The 16,508-nt window shown below is 37.9% G+C and overlaps 1 protein-coding gene across 1 annotated transcript in view; it reads right to left on the bottom strand.

Moving 5' to 3' along the window:
- The window catches only part of CFTR (cystic fibrosis transmembrane conductance regulator (ATP-binding cassette sub-family C, member 7)), a 177,802-nt gene that overhangs the window by 127,727 nt on the left and 33,567 nt on the right, over positions 1-16,508 (bottom strand). The window contains exons 4-8 of the mRNA XM_006859315.1: positions 13,925-14,140; positions 9,711-9,800; positions 7,914-8,077; positions 6,385-6,510; positions 1,596-1,842 (exon numbers count right to left, since the gene is read on the bottom strand). Of these exons, the coding sequence (XP_006859377.1) occupies positions 1,596-1,842; positions 6,385-6,510; positions 7,914-8,077; positions 9,711-9,800; positions 13,925-14,140 (843 nt within the window). The remainder of the gene's footprint in view (positions 1-1,595; positions 1,843-6,384; positions 6,511-7,913; positions 8,078-9,710; positions 9,801-13,924; positions 14,141-16,508) is intronic.

Raw genomic sequence — 16,508 nt, 5'->3', positions numbered from 1 at the left:
GTTGTTGTTAAAGTGCTCATAGCAACCCTGTTTAGGGTTTCCCAGTCTGTTCCTTGCCTCACTGTTTTCCTTTCGATGCTTTTCTTTTTCTCTCAGTTTTGCTATCGAGAACTGCTTCTCTATCTCTGTGTTCCTGTTCAATCACTCCCTCTATTTCTGTGATGTTCTGCCTCCAGTCTCACTTTCAGTTCTCTCTCACATAGCTGTGATAGTGTTAACAGAGGAAATAAGATTATTTCAAAAGCTGTATGGTTCTGAGCTACACTCACCAATTTGTCTAAATCACAGATCTCAAATGTCCATTTTTCAAGGGCTAAGCAGTTTACATAATTGAGGAGGGGGCTGGGTGGAGACTGTAGAGAAAAGAGAGGGAAGAATCTGTCTGAAGGGGCGGTTGCCACAGCTTGTGAGAAACGAGGGCCCTCTGTTACCAGACATTTGAATTCCTCAAAAGAGGTTGAAAATAAAACACATTTGCACAGCAACTCCCAATTGTTCAATATTGGCAACTAATTAAAAAATTTTAAACAATAAAAAGGTCAAATGAAGCAAGTCTGTGGGCCAAAATTTGGTCCATGGACCCACCATTTTAATCTCTGGCCCAGAATAAATAATGGCAGAAACACCTAAAAGGGATTCATATTCTGTGATAGTCACATTTAAAAAAGTATATTAAAGACATTTAATCTAATTATAAATTATAATTATAACCACATACATGATCATGGTAGTGATTCAATTAGCTTTATACAAATGAGTTTCATCACTTCAGAATTTTGGAACTTTTCCTCAAAACTAATGACTACATCAAGTTTGCTGGAATTTTAGGGTAATCAATATGGCATAGAGGAGCTCTGGTGGAGTCATGAGCTAAGCAGTGGTCTGCAGTTCAAATCTACCACCTGCTCTATGAAGGAAAGGTGAGGCTGTATGATCCCATAAAGATTTACAGTCCCAGAAACTTTAGGGAACATTTCTACACTGTCCTATAGATCGCTATGAGTCAGAATCTACTTGTTGGTAATGAATGAATTTTTAATGTATCATAAAGTACCCTTATCATCCATCATACTTTTCAGGCATATGCTTGGGAAAATTTAAGATGACCATTTATAGTATTAACTGGAAAGTTTTATTACTTTCTGATGAATCTACTGCCATCTTTTTGTACATTTGCCAGTTTACTAGAACCAATCTGTTGACTATAATGCACTTGGCTGCAAGCCTCCAAAGAAAGATCTGGTGATCTTCTACCAAAAAAAAAAAAAAAATCAGTCCCTGAAAACCGTCACCATGAGTCAAAACTGACTCTAAGGCAACTGGAAATTGAATAATGTCTTGAATAATGTTCTCTGAAATACAAAAACAATATCATCTTTCATTTACTTGCCTTAAGAGAATCTCACAAATCTTCATTTTATTTCACTAGCTTTTCATTACCAGGGCTTATTAGACCAGAATTAGTCATCAAGAGAGAAAATCCTGAGTTTAATTAAGTTAGGCCTGAGACCTTGAATACATCTCTAGAGAGTCTGCCCACTAGAAAGTTCTGAGACTAAATAACTTGCATTGAATGTGCAGTTATGGTATATTACCTGTATTTTGTTTATTGCTCCAAGTGAGTCATACCATGTTTGCACAGCCCATGGGAACTGCCGAGTGACGGCCATGCGCAGAACGATGCAGAATGAGATGGTGGTGAATATTTTTCGAAGGATGATTCCTTTGAGCAGTGCATAAGGCAGCACAGATAAAAACACCACAAAGAACCCTGAGAAGAAGAAGGCTGAGCTGTTGAAGTATCTCACATAGGCTGCCTTCCGGGTCAGCCTCAGCTCTGTTCTAATAAAAAATAAACAAGTAACGTTCAGGATGTTCCTTTAGTGTTCAAATATTAAACAACATAGAATGTAGAAAGTGAGCATGGGCAGTAGAGTCACTCTGCCTGCATTCTGGTCCTGGTTCCATCCTATACGAGCTGTGTGACCTGGGACAAGGATCTTAACCTCTCTGGGCCTCAGTTTATCTGAAAGGGGAATAATAATGAACCTACCAATCTCTTAGACATAATACCTGCATAACATATTTTTATTTATTATTAATATCCCAATTTTTTATCATGGCTATATTAGTTCACTATTCTTGTAGCTTTATGTACTTTGTTATTAATTTTTAAGATTTATGAGACTGATCATTTGTGTTCTTCATTGGTGTTTTAAGTAACTTAAGTTTGAAAATGAAGACAATGGTGCAGAATTTAAGAAAAAGACAACTTAATGATTCTTAACATTTTAGAGAGTCTAGTCTAGCTTTGGGGGACACTGAAATCAACATACAAGTCCTAAGTGGTGGGTGTTTCTCAAATTTAAGAACACAAGTGCTTCATGGGGTCTTCTTGGCTGCAATCTTCATGGGAGCAGATTGTGAGGACTGTCTTCCACAGTGCCAATGTGCAGGTTCAGATCTAAAATCTCTAGGTTAACAGCTGAGGGCAAAATGTTGTGGCACCAAGGGACCTCAAATCTTAGCATCAGTAAAAATCGCCTGAGAAATGTGTTCAAAATACAGCAACTCAACCCTGACTCCCAGAGATGCTGACAGGGAAAGTCTGAAGGGGGATCCAGAATCTGTTTTTATGACGAACCCAAGGGTTTCTTTGCAGGTGTTCCTGAAAAGTTATGTTAATAGACACTTACTCTCTCTCTCATTTTTGTATAATTATTTACAATCATATGATAGTCTACTTTCAATCATCTAGACTGAACTGCAAATATATACTTTTTTACACATGCATGCTGTTGTTATTGTTGTTGCTAAGTGCTCAGACACATAACAACCTTGTCTAGGTTTCTGAAGAGTGGCTGATGAGTTTGAAGTGCTGACCTTATAGTTCAAACTGACCTTGAAGTCCACATGAGGATTCTTGTTGTTAGGTGCCATCAAGTCTATTTCTAACTCATACAAAGGGGCTTCCGAAAATTGTTGTTGTTGTTGTTGTTAAGTGCTGTCATATCAGTTCTGACCCAAAGCGACCGTGTATAGGGTTTCCAAGGAGCAGCTGGTGAGCTTGAACTGCCGACCTTTCAGTTCAAACCACTTTGCAGTCTGGCACATTAATCCACAGTGCCACACCAAAAAATTAGTTAAGAAAAATGGAATTGTCGGAAAATGGAACTTTTCCACAAATTTACTGAAGTCCTTCCATGATAATCCCACGACAGAGTAGAACTACCCCATAAGGTTTCATAGGAGTTCAGGTGTGGTGTTGTAGTATAAGCACTAGACTGCAAACCACAAGGATGGCAGTTCAAACCCACCAGCTGCTCCTTGGAAATTCTACACAGGGTTGTTGTGAGTCCTAACCCATTTGACAGCACTTAAAAACAAGTTTTTACAAAAGCAGATCACCAGAGGCACTGTGTGCGTTTGAACTGCCAACCTTTATTTAGGTTAGCAACCTTAGAGGTTTAAATGCTCCTGTCAGCTGTAAACATGTGCATTGAGGTATGTGTGAGGGCTGGTGAGAACAGAAGACAATGCTGCCTTCAGTCTCAGTTTCCCTGTTCCAGAAGCCATAAAAGTTGGAGTGCCTTGCGACTCTGCACGCCCAGTTCTTGTACACACAGAGCAGCAGTGAGACCAACCGAGGCTTTGCTGGGAGGGAGCAACGGCTGAACCTGGCCTGGTTGGGAGTGTCAGGGACCTGGGTGTCAGGTTCACAGGGTCTGTATAATTCAAAAGAGTAAGTCTCATGCCCAAGTGCAGACTCAGAGGAAATTCTTTTTTTAAAAAACAAATCTAAAGGGAAAAAAAGGTAATCTTGAGCACACTGCTAAGGTAAATGGATTTCAATGTGTCCAAACTTGGTTGTGACTCATGGGTTAATGCTTATGTGTTCCAATAATGTGTTTTAGAGGCCAGGATTATGATATGGGAATCCAGCCTGGGTATGAATCTAGGCTCTGCCAGCTACTAGCAATGCCACCTTATACAAATTGTGTTCTTCCCTCTGATTTTAGAGAATTGACCTCTATAAAACATAAAGTAGCACACAGAGGGCCTGGAACTTTAGAATCTGTGATGTGATTCCTTTCTTATTCACAGAAACAAGAATAGTATTGACTAGCTTTATATTGGGAGTCCTGGTTTGGTGCTGTAGGATAAGCACTAGACTGCTAACCACAAAGTTAATGGTTCAAACCCACCAGTCACTCTTTGGAAACCCTATACAGGGTCTCTATGAGTTGGAACAGACAGAGTGGCACTTAATAGCAACAGGTTAATATTAGTAAAAAACACTATTTACAACATCATAAAGTTTCTCAAAACTGTTGTTGAAATGGGATCTATTAAAATTAGTCAAGAAAAATAGACATTGTACTAAAATAAAAGTATAATTTTTTAGGAAAGATAACCGGTGGTGCCTGGGAGTAGAGCAAGAACATTTATTGGAATCACCCAGAGGCTGTTTTCTCCGTAATGAAGTTACTTGCACTTTATGAGTCATAAAAATACTTTATCGGTTTCTTATTTAAAAAAAAAAAAAAAAGTGGCTTTATTATCAAAGAACAATAAAAGAGAAGGTTTGTAGGGAGTTTTGTACAGGGTTTTGTCCAGTACAAAAGAGGGCAGGGCCAAAGAAATCAGTTCTTTGAAGTGCATCATCCTGCCAATCTCTTCTAGAACATTATATTTGCTCACTTGAGTAGAAGCAATTCTTACTCTCCCATATGTACGTCAGCACTTTTCAGCCTTTTCAGGCATGTTTCATGCCAGATTAAGGAACCGGATTATACAAGTTACAACTAAGCATCTGCTATTAGAAATGATCAGACAGAAATGCATAGTAGAAAGGGTAGATTTCATATTTTGAGGAAGGTATTAAAAAAAAAAAAAACTCAAATCGTGACAACAAGTAGCACCAAGAATGACCTCGAGCTGAGTTTCCTGTGTGGCCTGAGGAAACTGGACTGTGGGATGTTCTTTGCTATGGCTGTGCTTACAGGGAGGAGGTTACCCAATGAGACACCCATGAGTGGACACTTATTATTAATGACAACAGCAATATCTACCAGCTAAACATTTCCCCAAGATCTTTACGGATGTTTCTGGAAAGAAAATGTCATTCCTTTCCTGGATTTGCCATGGAAGGCATAACAAGAACAGGTGACCAGTAAGTCTGTTTGGGAAATAAATATTCCTTTACTCTTTCTATTTACATGGCAAAGGACTTCACATTGCAGCATTTCTTTTGTTGTTCCAATCACACACCTGCAGCTCAATTTCCATTGTCTACAGGGATCAGCAGACTGAATATCTGATGAGCCATCATTCTAAAAAGTACTCTCCTCTTGGTATGTTGTCCCCTGTCCCCTGTACTATGTGTCCTGGAATTATCTGTCCCTTTAACAGACTTCCTTGAAACAGTATGTCTAACACACTGAGTTCCCAAGAACTGTTTCTGGTTGCAGTTTGTAGAACATGGAGTTGGACTAGAGAAAAATGGCCTCATGGCCACAGAAATGCCCACTCGTATAGTGTTGCAACATAAGCACTGGACTGATAACCACAAGGCTGGTGGTTCAAACCTACCAGCCACTCCTCGGAAACCTTTTACAGGGTCGCTAAGAGTCGTAATCAACTAGCCAGCACTTAGTTAGCAACAACAGCAGCTAATGTTACCTAAGGTTAGCTTAGTAACCGTAGCTCAGTGTGTACTTTTTTGCTGGATGTAAGCTTTACTAATCAGTGAAAGAAAGGCTATCTGAGGTGAAACAAGACTAGAGATAGGTGCCAAGTACTGATTCTATTTCTATTTTATGAGGTGACTTGATAACTTGAATCCACAGATCTTCAAGTGGAGGGCTTAGAGGATCTTGATTTATGGATTATTCCTCATTTCATACAGACTAAACATATTTAAACCAAATGGAGGTGGTTATTGTTGTTTTAATTTGTCGTGATCGTTAGCAAATTAAACGAAATGCAACAATAACCCTTTATGTGGCACCGAACTGTATGCTTGTTGATTATGCTTGGTCCATCTAAAATTTCAATCAGTCTACAGCATCATGATCATTATTTCAACTAAATAAAGTGTATTAGGGCTGTCGAGTTAGTATAGGGTTTCCGAGGAGCACAGCAATAAATACATAAATGAAATCCTTATAATGTAAAAACTAAATATTCTTACAATGCAAAATGACACAATTAACTACACCTAAAGAAAATTATGACTATGGATATAATGCATAAATATTGATGTCATTGAATATAATTGTCCGATTGTCAGGAAGCCGTAGATGAGACACAGACATCCACTGTGACAGCCCTATTTTAAAATGAAAACTGCTGTAATGTACTGAAATCAGCAAAATGACTTACTGTCTTAGGTTTTCGATGATTTTTTCCATTGCTTCCTCCCAGCAGTATGCCTTCACAGACTGGATGTTTTCAATCATTTCAGAGGTGATCACAAGTCTTTCATTGATCTTTCCAGCTCTCTTATCTCTGTAAATAAATGAATGAATGAATGAATGAATGATCCTAATATTTAGTAAATACAAGTCGTTACTCATTAAGAACTGTTCATCCTTTTAGATAAAATCACATTTTAAAATAAATAGATGAGAATACATTTAATTGGAGTCCTGATGTGGCTCTGTAGGATAAGCATTGAACTACAAGGTGGGTTTGAACCACAAGGTCAGAGGTTCAAACTCACCACCTGTTCCTTGGAAACCCTATACAGGTGTTATGAGTCAGAAACAACTCGACAGCACTTAACAACAACAATAATTTTGCCAGACAATGTATTAAACTCATTCATTTGATACACTATCTCTAATGCTAATGACAGTGTGATGAGAGGCTTATGTTATCTGTTTTAGAGATAAAAGAGAAGAAAAACTAAAAGTAGGGACTCAGTGAGGTTAAGTGACTTGACTCAGGTAACATAGCAGTGAGAATGGGATCCAGAATTCAAGCCATGAACTATTCGGCAGCTGTTTGCACACTTTTGCTCCACTCTCACTGTCAAACTCTAGAAGTCTCCTTACACTAAGCAGTGGCTAGTATCACTGCTTCATGCATAATAAAAAAAAAAAAAAGTGTGATGACCTCTGAACTTGAATAAGAAAAGTCAAGCAACTCAATATGCAATTTATGAAATTCCTCCAATTCACATTTTACTTATTTAACCTAAATTTGATGATACATATTTTTTCAAAAATCATAAAATCTGTGGTATAAAAATATATATCTATATGTTTATTTCCAAAATAAACATATAGATATATATTGAGGCATATAAATAAACATCTATATGTCAATATGTGGATATATAAAATCAATTGAATCTTAACATTGATAAAGAAACAATTTATTTTTTAAAAAATTATTTTTTTTAATTCTATTGATAAAAAAGCAAAAACAACCCACAGATAAAGTAAAAACAAACAAAAACATTGCCATTGTGTTAATTCCAACTGATAGGACAAGGTACAACTGTCCCATAAGGTTTCCAAGGTTGTAAATCTTTATGGAAACAGACTCTCCCGTGGTTGGTTCAAACCACTAATTGTTAGGTTACCACCCAAGAGTTTAACCACTGCACCCCCTAGGAACTACTATTTATACCATTGTGCTTCTGTAGTATTAGCACTGGACTGCGAACTACAAGGTCAGCAGACCAAACCCTCCAGCTGCTCCTTGGAAACCCCATCAATACAGGGTCATTATGATTCAGAATTGACTTGAGGGCACTCAACAACATTTATATCATTACAGTAGTTCCCTTTTAGTTCCACTCAGTAAATCACGGGTCAGTGCAGATAGCAGTCTTGGTTTCATGAGTGTGAGCTTTTAAAAAATCTAATTGAAAATGCTTTTTAGCTTAAAAGTAGGTTGCTAACCTGTACTTCATCATCATTCTCCCTAAGCCAGCTTGTAAAAAGGCAAGGACTATGAGGAAAGCAAGTCCACAGAAGGCAGACGCCTGTAGCAACTCCCAGAGCAGCCCCATCAAAAGCGTCACTTGTAAAGGAGCGATCCACACAAAATGTGCCAATGCAAGACCCTGGAAAAGAAAAACATAGCAAAAACCAGTGGTATTTTACACTCCATCTCAGAAAACAAGCAAACAATATGCAATACAGCAAGATCATAGCAAACATATCCAATCAGAGGTCAAATCACATTAAATTCTAGGGGTTCACTAGATCAGTGCATCCATACGTTAGCTCCATTTGCATAAGCAAGCATTAGCTACTATTTAGAATACAGTCCTTATTGGCCTCCCTGTGGTTTCTGCTCTACTCATTTTGAATATTAAATGATCCACCATCATCACCCCCAACACCCTAAAGGAGTCCGGTATAGCACTGCAGGATGAACACTCAATCACAAGGTCTGTTTGAACTGCAAGATCAGCAGTTCAAATGCACCCGTCGCTCCTCATAAACCTTATACAGGGTCACTATGAATAGGAACCAATTCAATGGCATTTAACAACCACCACCCACCAAAAAAACCCATTGCCTTGGAGGATTCTGACTCATGGTGACCCTTATATTACAAAGTAGAATTGTTTCATTGGGGTTTCGGGCTGTAATCTTTACAGAGGAAGCTTCATGGCATGACACTCCATTGTTAACCAAATGGTTGGTGGTTTGAACCACCAGCCACTCCACAGGGGAAAGATGTGGCAAAGATACACAGCCTTGGAAACCCTATCAACTTCAAAGCAGTGGATTTTTTCTTTTTCCATTTGGTCTTTACAGAATCAGCTAACCTTAACCTGTATGTTCCTCACTCCTACACATGGTAGACAATGTTTGCTGTGTGTCTGAATGTTAATACCCTTATAATAAATCTCTGTCAAAACTAAAAAAAAAAAAAAAAAAAAAAACCTAAGTAAGTGTTCATTACATGGATTACATGGTACTGCAGGATAAGCATTGAACTGCTAACTGCAAAGGCGGCGGTTCAAACCCACCACCCATGCCACAGAAACCCTATACAGGGTTGTTATGAGTCAGAAAAGACTCAATGGCACTTAACAACAACATTCCAAGGAGTAAATTTTAAAACCTTGCACTTTTGTCAGACTGAGTTTGAATATCTTAGCTGTCTTGTCAAGAATTTAAGTAACTTACTATGATTTGTATAGAGCAAAAGCCGGATATAGAACAAGTGGTGTGGACAAAGGGTTCTCCAGAGCCTCAAAATGTACAACTCTGCAACCCTATTATCTCATAGTTATTCAGAATAAATACATGCTAAATTCAACAGTAATTTCTCTAGCACCTGCTGTGAGTTTAATGACATGTTAAATATTGCAAATGCAAAGACAAATATAACACATTGTCTGTCCTCAAGGACCTTGCATTTATGTGTGACAGATAGCATGGAACCAGAATTTCTCAGAGTATCATATTCAGTCAAAGTAAATAACTGATTCAAAGGAAACAAGATCTGATAAGGATTGGATTTTGAGAAACCTTACTAAATACACAGCAAGTTGGGGCACCTTTGATCTGGTTGATCCCACAAGACCCCAGAATGTCACTCTCTCAGTTTTCTGAAATAGAGAAGGTAGGGATGAGGACAGCATAACTTCTGACTGCTGTTATCTAACGAAGGAGAACTCCACATTTTGATTTATGATTTATAAAAATAAAGATTCAAAGATTAAATTGGTAGATACATACTTCATCAAATTTGTTCAGGTTGTTGGAAAGGAGACTAACAAGTTGTCCAATACTTATTTTATCTAAAACACGGCTTGACAGTTTTAAAGTCTAAAAGAAAAATGGGCAGTTAGATGACAACAAACAAAGACAAACATATTTGTAAGTACTATTGTAACACAGCTGAGGCATTAAATTAATATGCATGCATCTTTAAGTAGAGGTAATGACACTTATTTTAGATCCAACTCTCCCAGTATCTTTATACTCTTCTTCACATCATATGTTATTCTGACATCTTTCATACCTCTTTTATTTTCCAGTATCTAGAAAATGATCAGTATTTTCTCCCCTCCACAGTTGTAATATATTGTATTTAAATTTGAATTTATACTAGTTGTTGATTTTTTTTTTTAATGAGAGAACCAAAGGAATATAAAATTAAAACATTGGTCTTAAATTTTATAAATTCCATTGAATAAAATTACTATTAAAATAAAAAAATCATGAATAACTAACTGCATTATTAATAATTGGGTAAAATATTATATTAACAATACAAAATCCTTAAATTTTATAAGGAAAAACACAACTATCTGTACAAAAAAGAATTGTTAAATCAATAATTTAATCATGATTATGAAAAATCACAATAATACCATGACTGGTAATTTTAATAAGAATTGTTTTGCCAATAGATGACTTTGAATGGAAAGCATCCATTTAGCATTTGTTTCAATTCAACCCCCTCATATATTTATTTAGCACCTAGTAGATGCAAGACACTGTGTCCAATGCTTTAGGGATTGTTATTAATATTTCTGAAAACATAATTCCTGCCTCTAGGCAATCTAGTACATAAATAATTACAATATGATTTGACAAATGAGTTGAGGGAAACAAAAGAATATGATGGTTAATAACAAGATCATACATCTGGTTAGAAAAATCTGGAAAGATTGAAGAGGTAGAATTTGAGAATGGATCTGGAATAACGAGTAAGATGCGGATAAGCAGTTAAAAAGAAGAAAGCAAAGCAGTTAATTTCAAAACATTATCACAGCAAGCTAAGAAGGAAAAATTCCATTGAGCTGGATTGCTCATGATTTCATAATGGGCCAGTCTGGATGACTGAGTCCTTCACAGGACTAAATCTAGAACTGTGTTCACAGTCAGCAGTCAAAAATTATTTGCTGAGTTTAGTTATCACAATGTTCTTGAGATTCACAGGCAAACCTCAGTTTGGTTAGTATGTGCATTCACTATTCAAAGTGTGTCTTGATTGTATCATAGTAGCCAGAGTTTGAAACACAGTAAAAGGTTGTTGTTGTTGTTGTTGTTAAGTACTGTGGAGTCGGTTCTGACTCATAGTGACCCTGCACAGGGTTTCTGAGGCTGTGAATCTTTACAGGAGCAGAAGGTACTCTATTGCAAATATTGGAATATTGTAGGAAGGGTTAAGAGGATGAAATTGCTCAGCTGTGGAAAAGGGTAAGTACCATCTGAGAAGAGACAAGGAAGGCTCCCTTTAGGGACCAAACAGCACCATGTAGAAATTGCCCTTGAATTCTTTGGTGATAAAGTCAACATAGGACAGCAATTCCTGGTGTGGTGCTGTAGGATAAGATCTCAACCTTAAGGCCAGTTTAAATGTAAGGTCAACAGTTCAAACCCACTAGCTGCTCCTTGGAAACCTTATACAGGATCGCTATGAGTCGAAAATAACTGGATGGCATTTAACAACACCAAGTATGGGTAAAGAAGTAAAACAAAATGGGGAAAAGAACACATAATATGAAAGTTGTGAACAAAGAACAGATACAACAGTATCTAACTTTTCACTAATGCTTTCTGGATCTGAATATTGCTATATTTGTGATAACTGTTACATATGGATATATTTACAAACTAACCTGTGCTTTATTTAATCTTGTCTTCCCTGTAGCCCAGACACTTCACATCTTTCTCTTCCCAACTACCTGTTATGTCTGTGATTCCCATTGTAACTGGAAAATCCTCCAATTCAGAATTTGGGCTTCAGCTATTCAAAAATATTTTTGAAGCAGTTTTTGCAAAATTTTCTATATTTCTTAAAGCTTAGTGTCCTTACCCATAAAATGGGAATACTAAAACCCACTGCCCTCATTCTAACTCATAAAGACCCTGTAAAACAGAGTAGAACTGCTCGATTGGGTTTCCAAGGCAATAATCCTTACAGGAGCAAGCTGGCAAATCCTTTCGTCACAGAGAGGCTGGTAGGATCAAACCACCAACCTTCCTGTTGGCAGCTCAGCACTTAACCACTACACTACTGTTGTTATTGTTAAGTGCTGTCAAGTCGGTTCCAAACCATAGTGAGACCCTGTATAGGGTTTCCAAGAAGCAGTTGGTGAGTTTGAACCATTGACCTATAGGTTCAAACCGACCTTCTTGTCAAGTGCTTATCCTACAGTGCCACATCAGGACCCCACTATCCTTAATAGGGATAATAGTATTAACCACATGGAATTCGGGGGGAGGATCAGGTGAGATAATAAACCTGAATCACTTAGAAATGTATTTTGTATATTATTAGCTACCATTATTGAGTCCTGGTTTGGTGGTACAGGTTAATGCACTAGATACTAAGGTCGGTTTGAACTGCAAAGTCAACAGTTCAAGCTCAGCAGCCGCTCCTTAGAAACCCTATACAGGGTTTGTTATGAGTTGAAACTAATTTGAAGGCATTTAACAACAACAAATTATTCTTATGGTATAAACTTTTTCTAAATATTTAATGGAATCCAACGTTCTTTGATCTACAAGAGTCTAACTTCCAAATAAATTCTAATGATTTCTTAGGATTTTGTTTAAAATTCTGGGTCTAATAAAACTTTCTGTTTATTTATTACCTGTGTTTTCCTAATGCCTGTGAATTAATGAAACTGCAATTGAGTTGATTTGATTAGACTGTGGACTCTTTTTTTTTTTTTTTTTTGCCTACCTTCATAAAGTTTTTTTAAAAGCAATAAAATATAGCTATCGAGGTTTTACAACACAGCTGGGCTTGCATGGACTTTATGGAAGTCCTACTCCAAAGCACATAACTACCACCACCACCATATATTATTTGCTAGAGGTGAATTTCAGATCTATTGTCCTTAGAAGCCAAGTACATTAAGTTTTTACATTGGAGGAATTAAAAAAGAAGTATAAAGTATTATCCAAAGATTCAATCAAAAAAGCTTTCTACAATGACTTGATAGCACCAACTAGTCACATGGAGCATTAAATCAGGTTGGTGGGAGCAGACACCATCGGAATGGCTTTAAATCCTGGTGGTTAGGTCTTAGGCTGCATTCCCCCAAGTCAGACTTGAACAACTGGGGCTTTGTCTGGAAAACACATTCGCAAAAGTGCAGTGTAGCAGGTTCTTATGGCTTCCGTGCACATACATGCATGGGATAACAAAGTTCTAACTCAAAATAAGCAGAAGATACCACCACTGTGTCACAACTAGTTGATCTTATTGTGTGGGGTATTATCAACAAGTATGTATTATCTTCTTACTATTGAGCATGGCAGAGTCCTGGTGTGGCACTGTAGAGTAAGCATATGACCTGAAGATTGGTTTGAACTGCAAGGCCAGCCATTCAAGCTCATCAACGGCTCCTCAGAAACCCTATACACGGTCACTAAGAGTAGGAACCGACTCTATGGTACTTAGCAACAGCAACAATTGAACATGGCATACATAAGATGATATTCTGTGCTTTTCTTTTAAGCAGACTGTATCATTCTAATGGGAAACGATCGTTGCTGTTGTTGGTAAGTATCTTCAAGTAGGCTCTGACTCATCGTGAACCTGTAGAGAGTTTCTAAGAGTGACTAGTGAGTCTGAACCACCAATCTTTCAGTTCAAACTGAACTTTCAGCCCAGTGCTTCTCCTGTAGCACTACCCCAGGACTCCTGGCTAACAAAAAATGACCACATAACTAATGGTTGAAGGAAAAATGAAACCTTTGTACAATAGTGGCAGTTTATAGGAAGCACTCAATAATTATTAGTTGACGTGAATTTATCTGGGAAAATTAGAAATATTCATTATTTCTTCCATTTATTTCGTAGACATCAGTTACCATATTGATTTCAGCACCTAGTGCTTCTTTGTACCATCCTTGCCACCTTACTCACAGCATTTAAAGCGTGATGGCATAAAATGTGTCATGGAGACCAGACAAGAGTATGTCATTACCTTCTTATAAATCAAACTAAACATAGCTATTCTCATCTGCATTCCAATGTGATGGAGGCCAAAAATGGCTGGATGTAGGAGCAGCGTCCTGACGATGAAGAGAAGGCATAGGCCTACGCCTAGGTAAATGGCAATGGAGCGTTCTGCTGTGTTATCCGGATCATAGGAAGCTATGATTCTTCCCAGTAACAGTGGCTGGACTGCTTTGGTGACTTCCTGCAGAAGAGGGGAAAATGTAAATTTCATTTCCTCTTTATAAAACGGCCTGAAGTTTCATCTTTAGTTATTGTTAGTTACCTTCCAGTCAATCCTGACTCATGATGACCCCACATGTGCAGAGCAGAACTGCTCCCTTAGTGTTCTCAAGGCTGTGTGTGACCTATTGTAAGCAGATCTTTCATCTTCAGATTTAAGACTTAAAAATAAATTTACACAAAAGGCTATATATCATACATAAAACTCCTGGTGTTGTTTTTAGTATCTTGATACTTTTAAATAAGATTTGATTTTTCGTTGTTGCAAAAGTCATTTGGAGACAAGTTTATGTGTAAAGTGAATGTCTAAGTAGGTTTTACTAAAAAGTGAACGTTGTTTGCTGTTAAGTGCCGTTGAGTTGGTTGCAACTCATAGGGACCTTGTATAAGGGCTTCCAGGGACTAGCTGGTGTGTTTGAACCGCTGACCTTGAGGATCAAACCGACCTTTTTAGTCCAGTGCTTATCCTACAGCACCACAGATAATAGATATAAAATAATGGCTTGTTTTTTGAAGCAGTTTTACAAACTATTAACATCTACATAGCACTTAACACTTTCTAAAAGATCTTTGGCTTTGATTTTTATGATAACTCTAGGAATGAAAGTAGACATTATTATCATAATTGCAAATGAAAAATCAGAGGCTAAAGAGACCTAGTGAGTTGATATTATTTCAGAGTGGGGCTTTCAAAACCACTTAATGCAAGGACATTGATTCCAGAATGAATACTGTTTCCCAAGCAACAAGACCTAGCAACAGAGAAGAGCAAGCCCCCACTAGCGACATTTTAAAAACAGTCACTTCTGGTATTATTACCTTTCAAATCTGAAATAGGAACAGACTTCAAGGAAGGAGGATGCCAGTCAACGTCGACCTCGGGCCAGTTTCCAATGACTCATCAACTCCTCCATGGCTGTGAGTCAGTGACCAGAGTTGACTATCACTATCTAACTAAATCCACCTATCACTATCTAGCTAACTAATTCACCCATGTGAATCTCAGTACCATTTCTCTTGCGTATATAGGAATAGACACAACCCAGTGATTTGAATCCAGTGGTCTAACTCATCCATCTTTGGCTTCAAAAGGCAAATTGATTGGAGCGTAGTAGTTACGAATCGGGATGTGAACCGCAAGGTCAGTGGTTCGAAACTGCTAGCTGTTCCCATAAAGATTTACAGCCTCGGAAACCCTGTACAGGGTCACTATGAGTCGGAACCGACTCCATGGCACACAACAACAACAACAACAATTTCAATTTTGGAGTTCTGATGTGGCACTGTGGGTTAATGCAGTAGACTGCAAAGCCATTTGAACTGCAAGGTCAGCAGTTCAAGTTCACCAGCTGCTCCTCGGAAACTCTCTACAGGGTTGCTATGGGTAGGAACGCACTTCACAACAACAACAACACTTCAAATTTATATTTTCAAGCTAGGCTGGTCTTGCCAGAATTGCTCAGTGATATTGTCCTTTATCCCTTAATCTGTTTTTCCCATCCCCTAAAACATGTTTTCTAAACCTTTGTTGTTATTAAGTGCTGTCGATTCAGTTCTGACTCAAAGCGATCCTGTAGAGTATTTCCATAGAGCAGCTGGTGGGTTTGAACCAGTAACAACACCACTCCCATTCTCAAGAGATGACTATGTTTTTCTACACCAGCTTTATCGGCTTACATCTCCACATGGAATCCTATCCTGTATATAGCCTAGATGTATCACTATGGACTCCTGATGTGGCGCTGTGGATCAGCACTGGACTTTGAACCACAAAGTCAGCAATTATACAGGGTCACTCTGAATCAAATTGACTCAATGGCACTTAACAACAAGATACCAGTATAATCCCAGTACTAGTTACTGTTGAGTGAATTTGCACGTATGGCAACCTCATGTGTGTCTGAGTAGAACTGCATTCTACAGGGTTTTCAATGGCTGAGTTTTCAGAATTAGATCACAGGGACCTCTGGGTGGACTCAAACTTTACATTTTTCAGTTAGTGGCTGAGCATGTTAACTGTTTACACCACCCTAGGACTCCATGTTCTAGATAGAGCTGGCATTACTGCCCTCTGACTTTGTGGAGTGGCTCATTCCATGCTTTCTATATGATCCATTCAAACAAGCTCTGTAGACCAGGGCTCTGAATACAATGAAAGTAGATTCAAACCTTTAAAAATGTTTCCAAACCTATCACAAAAGTGGATATTATTATTCTCTCATCTCACTATAAAAATATTTCAAATGTACTACAACCACATTTAAGGAGCTCTGGTAGCGTAGTGGTTACGAGTCGGGCTGCTAATATCAAGGTCAGCAGTTCAAAACTGC

Source organism: Chrysochloris asiatica, unplaced genomic scaffold (assembly GCF_000296735.1).
Source record: "Chrysochloris asiatica unplaced genomic scaffold, ChrAsi1.0 scaffold00032, whole genome shotgun sequence".
NCBI classification, from domain to species: Eukaryota; Metazoa; Chordata; class Mammalia; order Afrosoricida; family Chrysochloridae; genus Chrysochloris; species Chrysochloris asiatica.
Note: the sequence above shows the minus strand (reverse complement) of the source record. Positions and strands in the feature narration are given on the sequence as shown.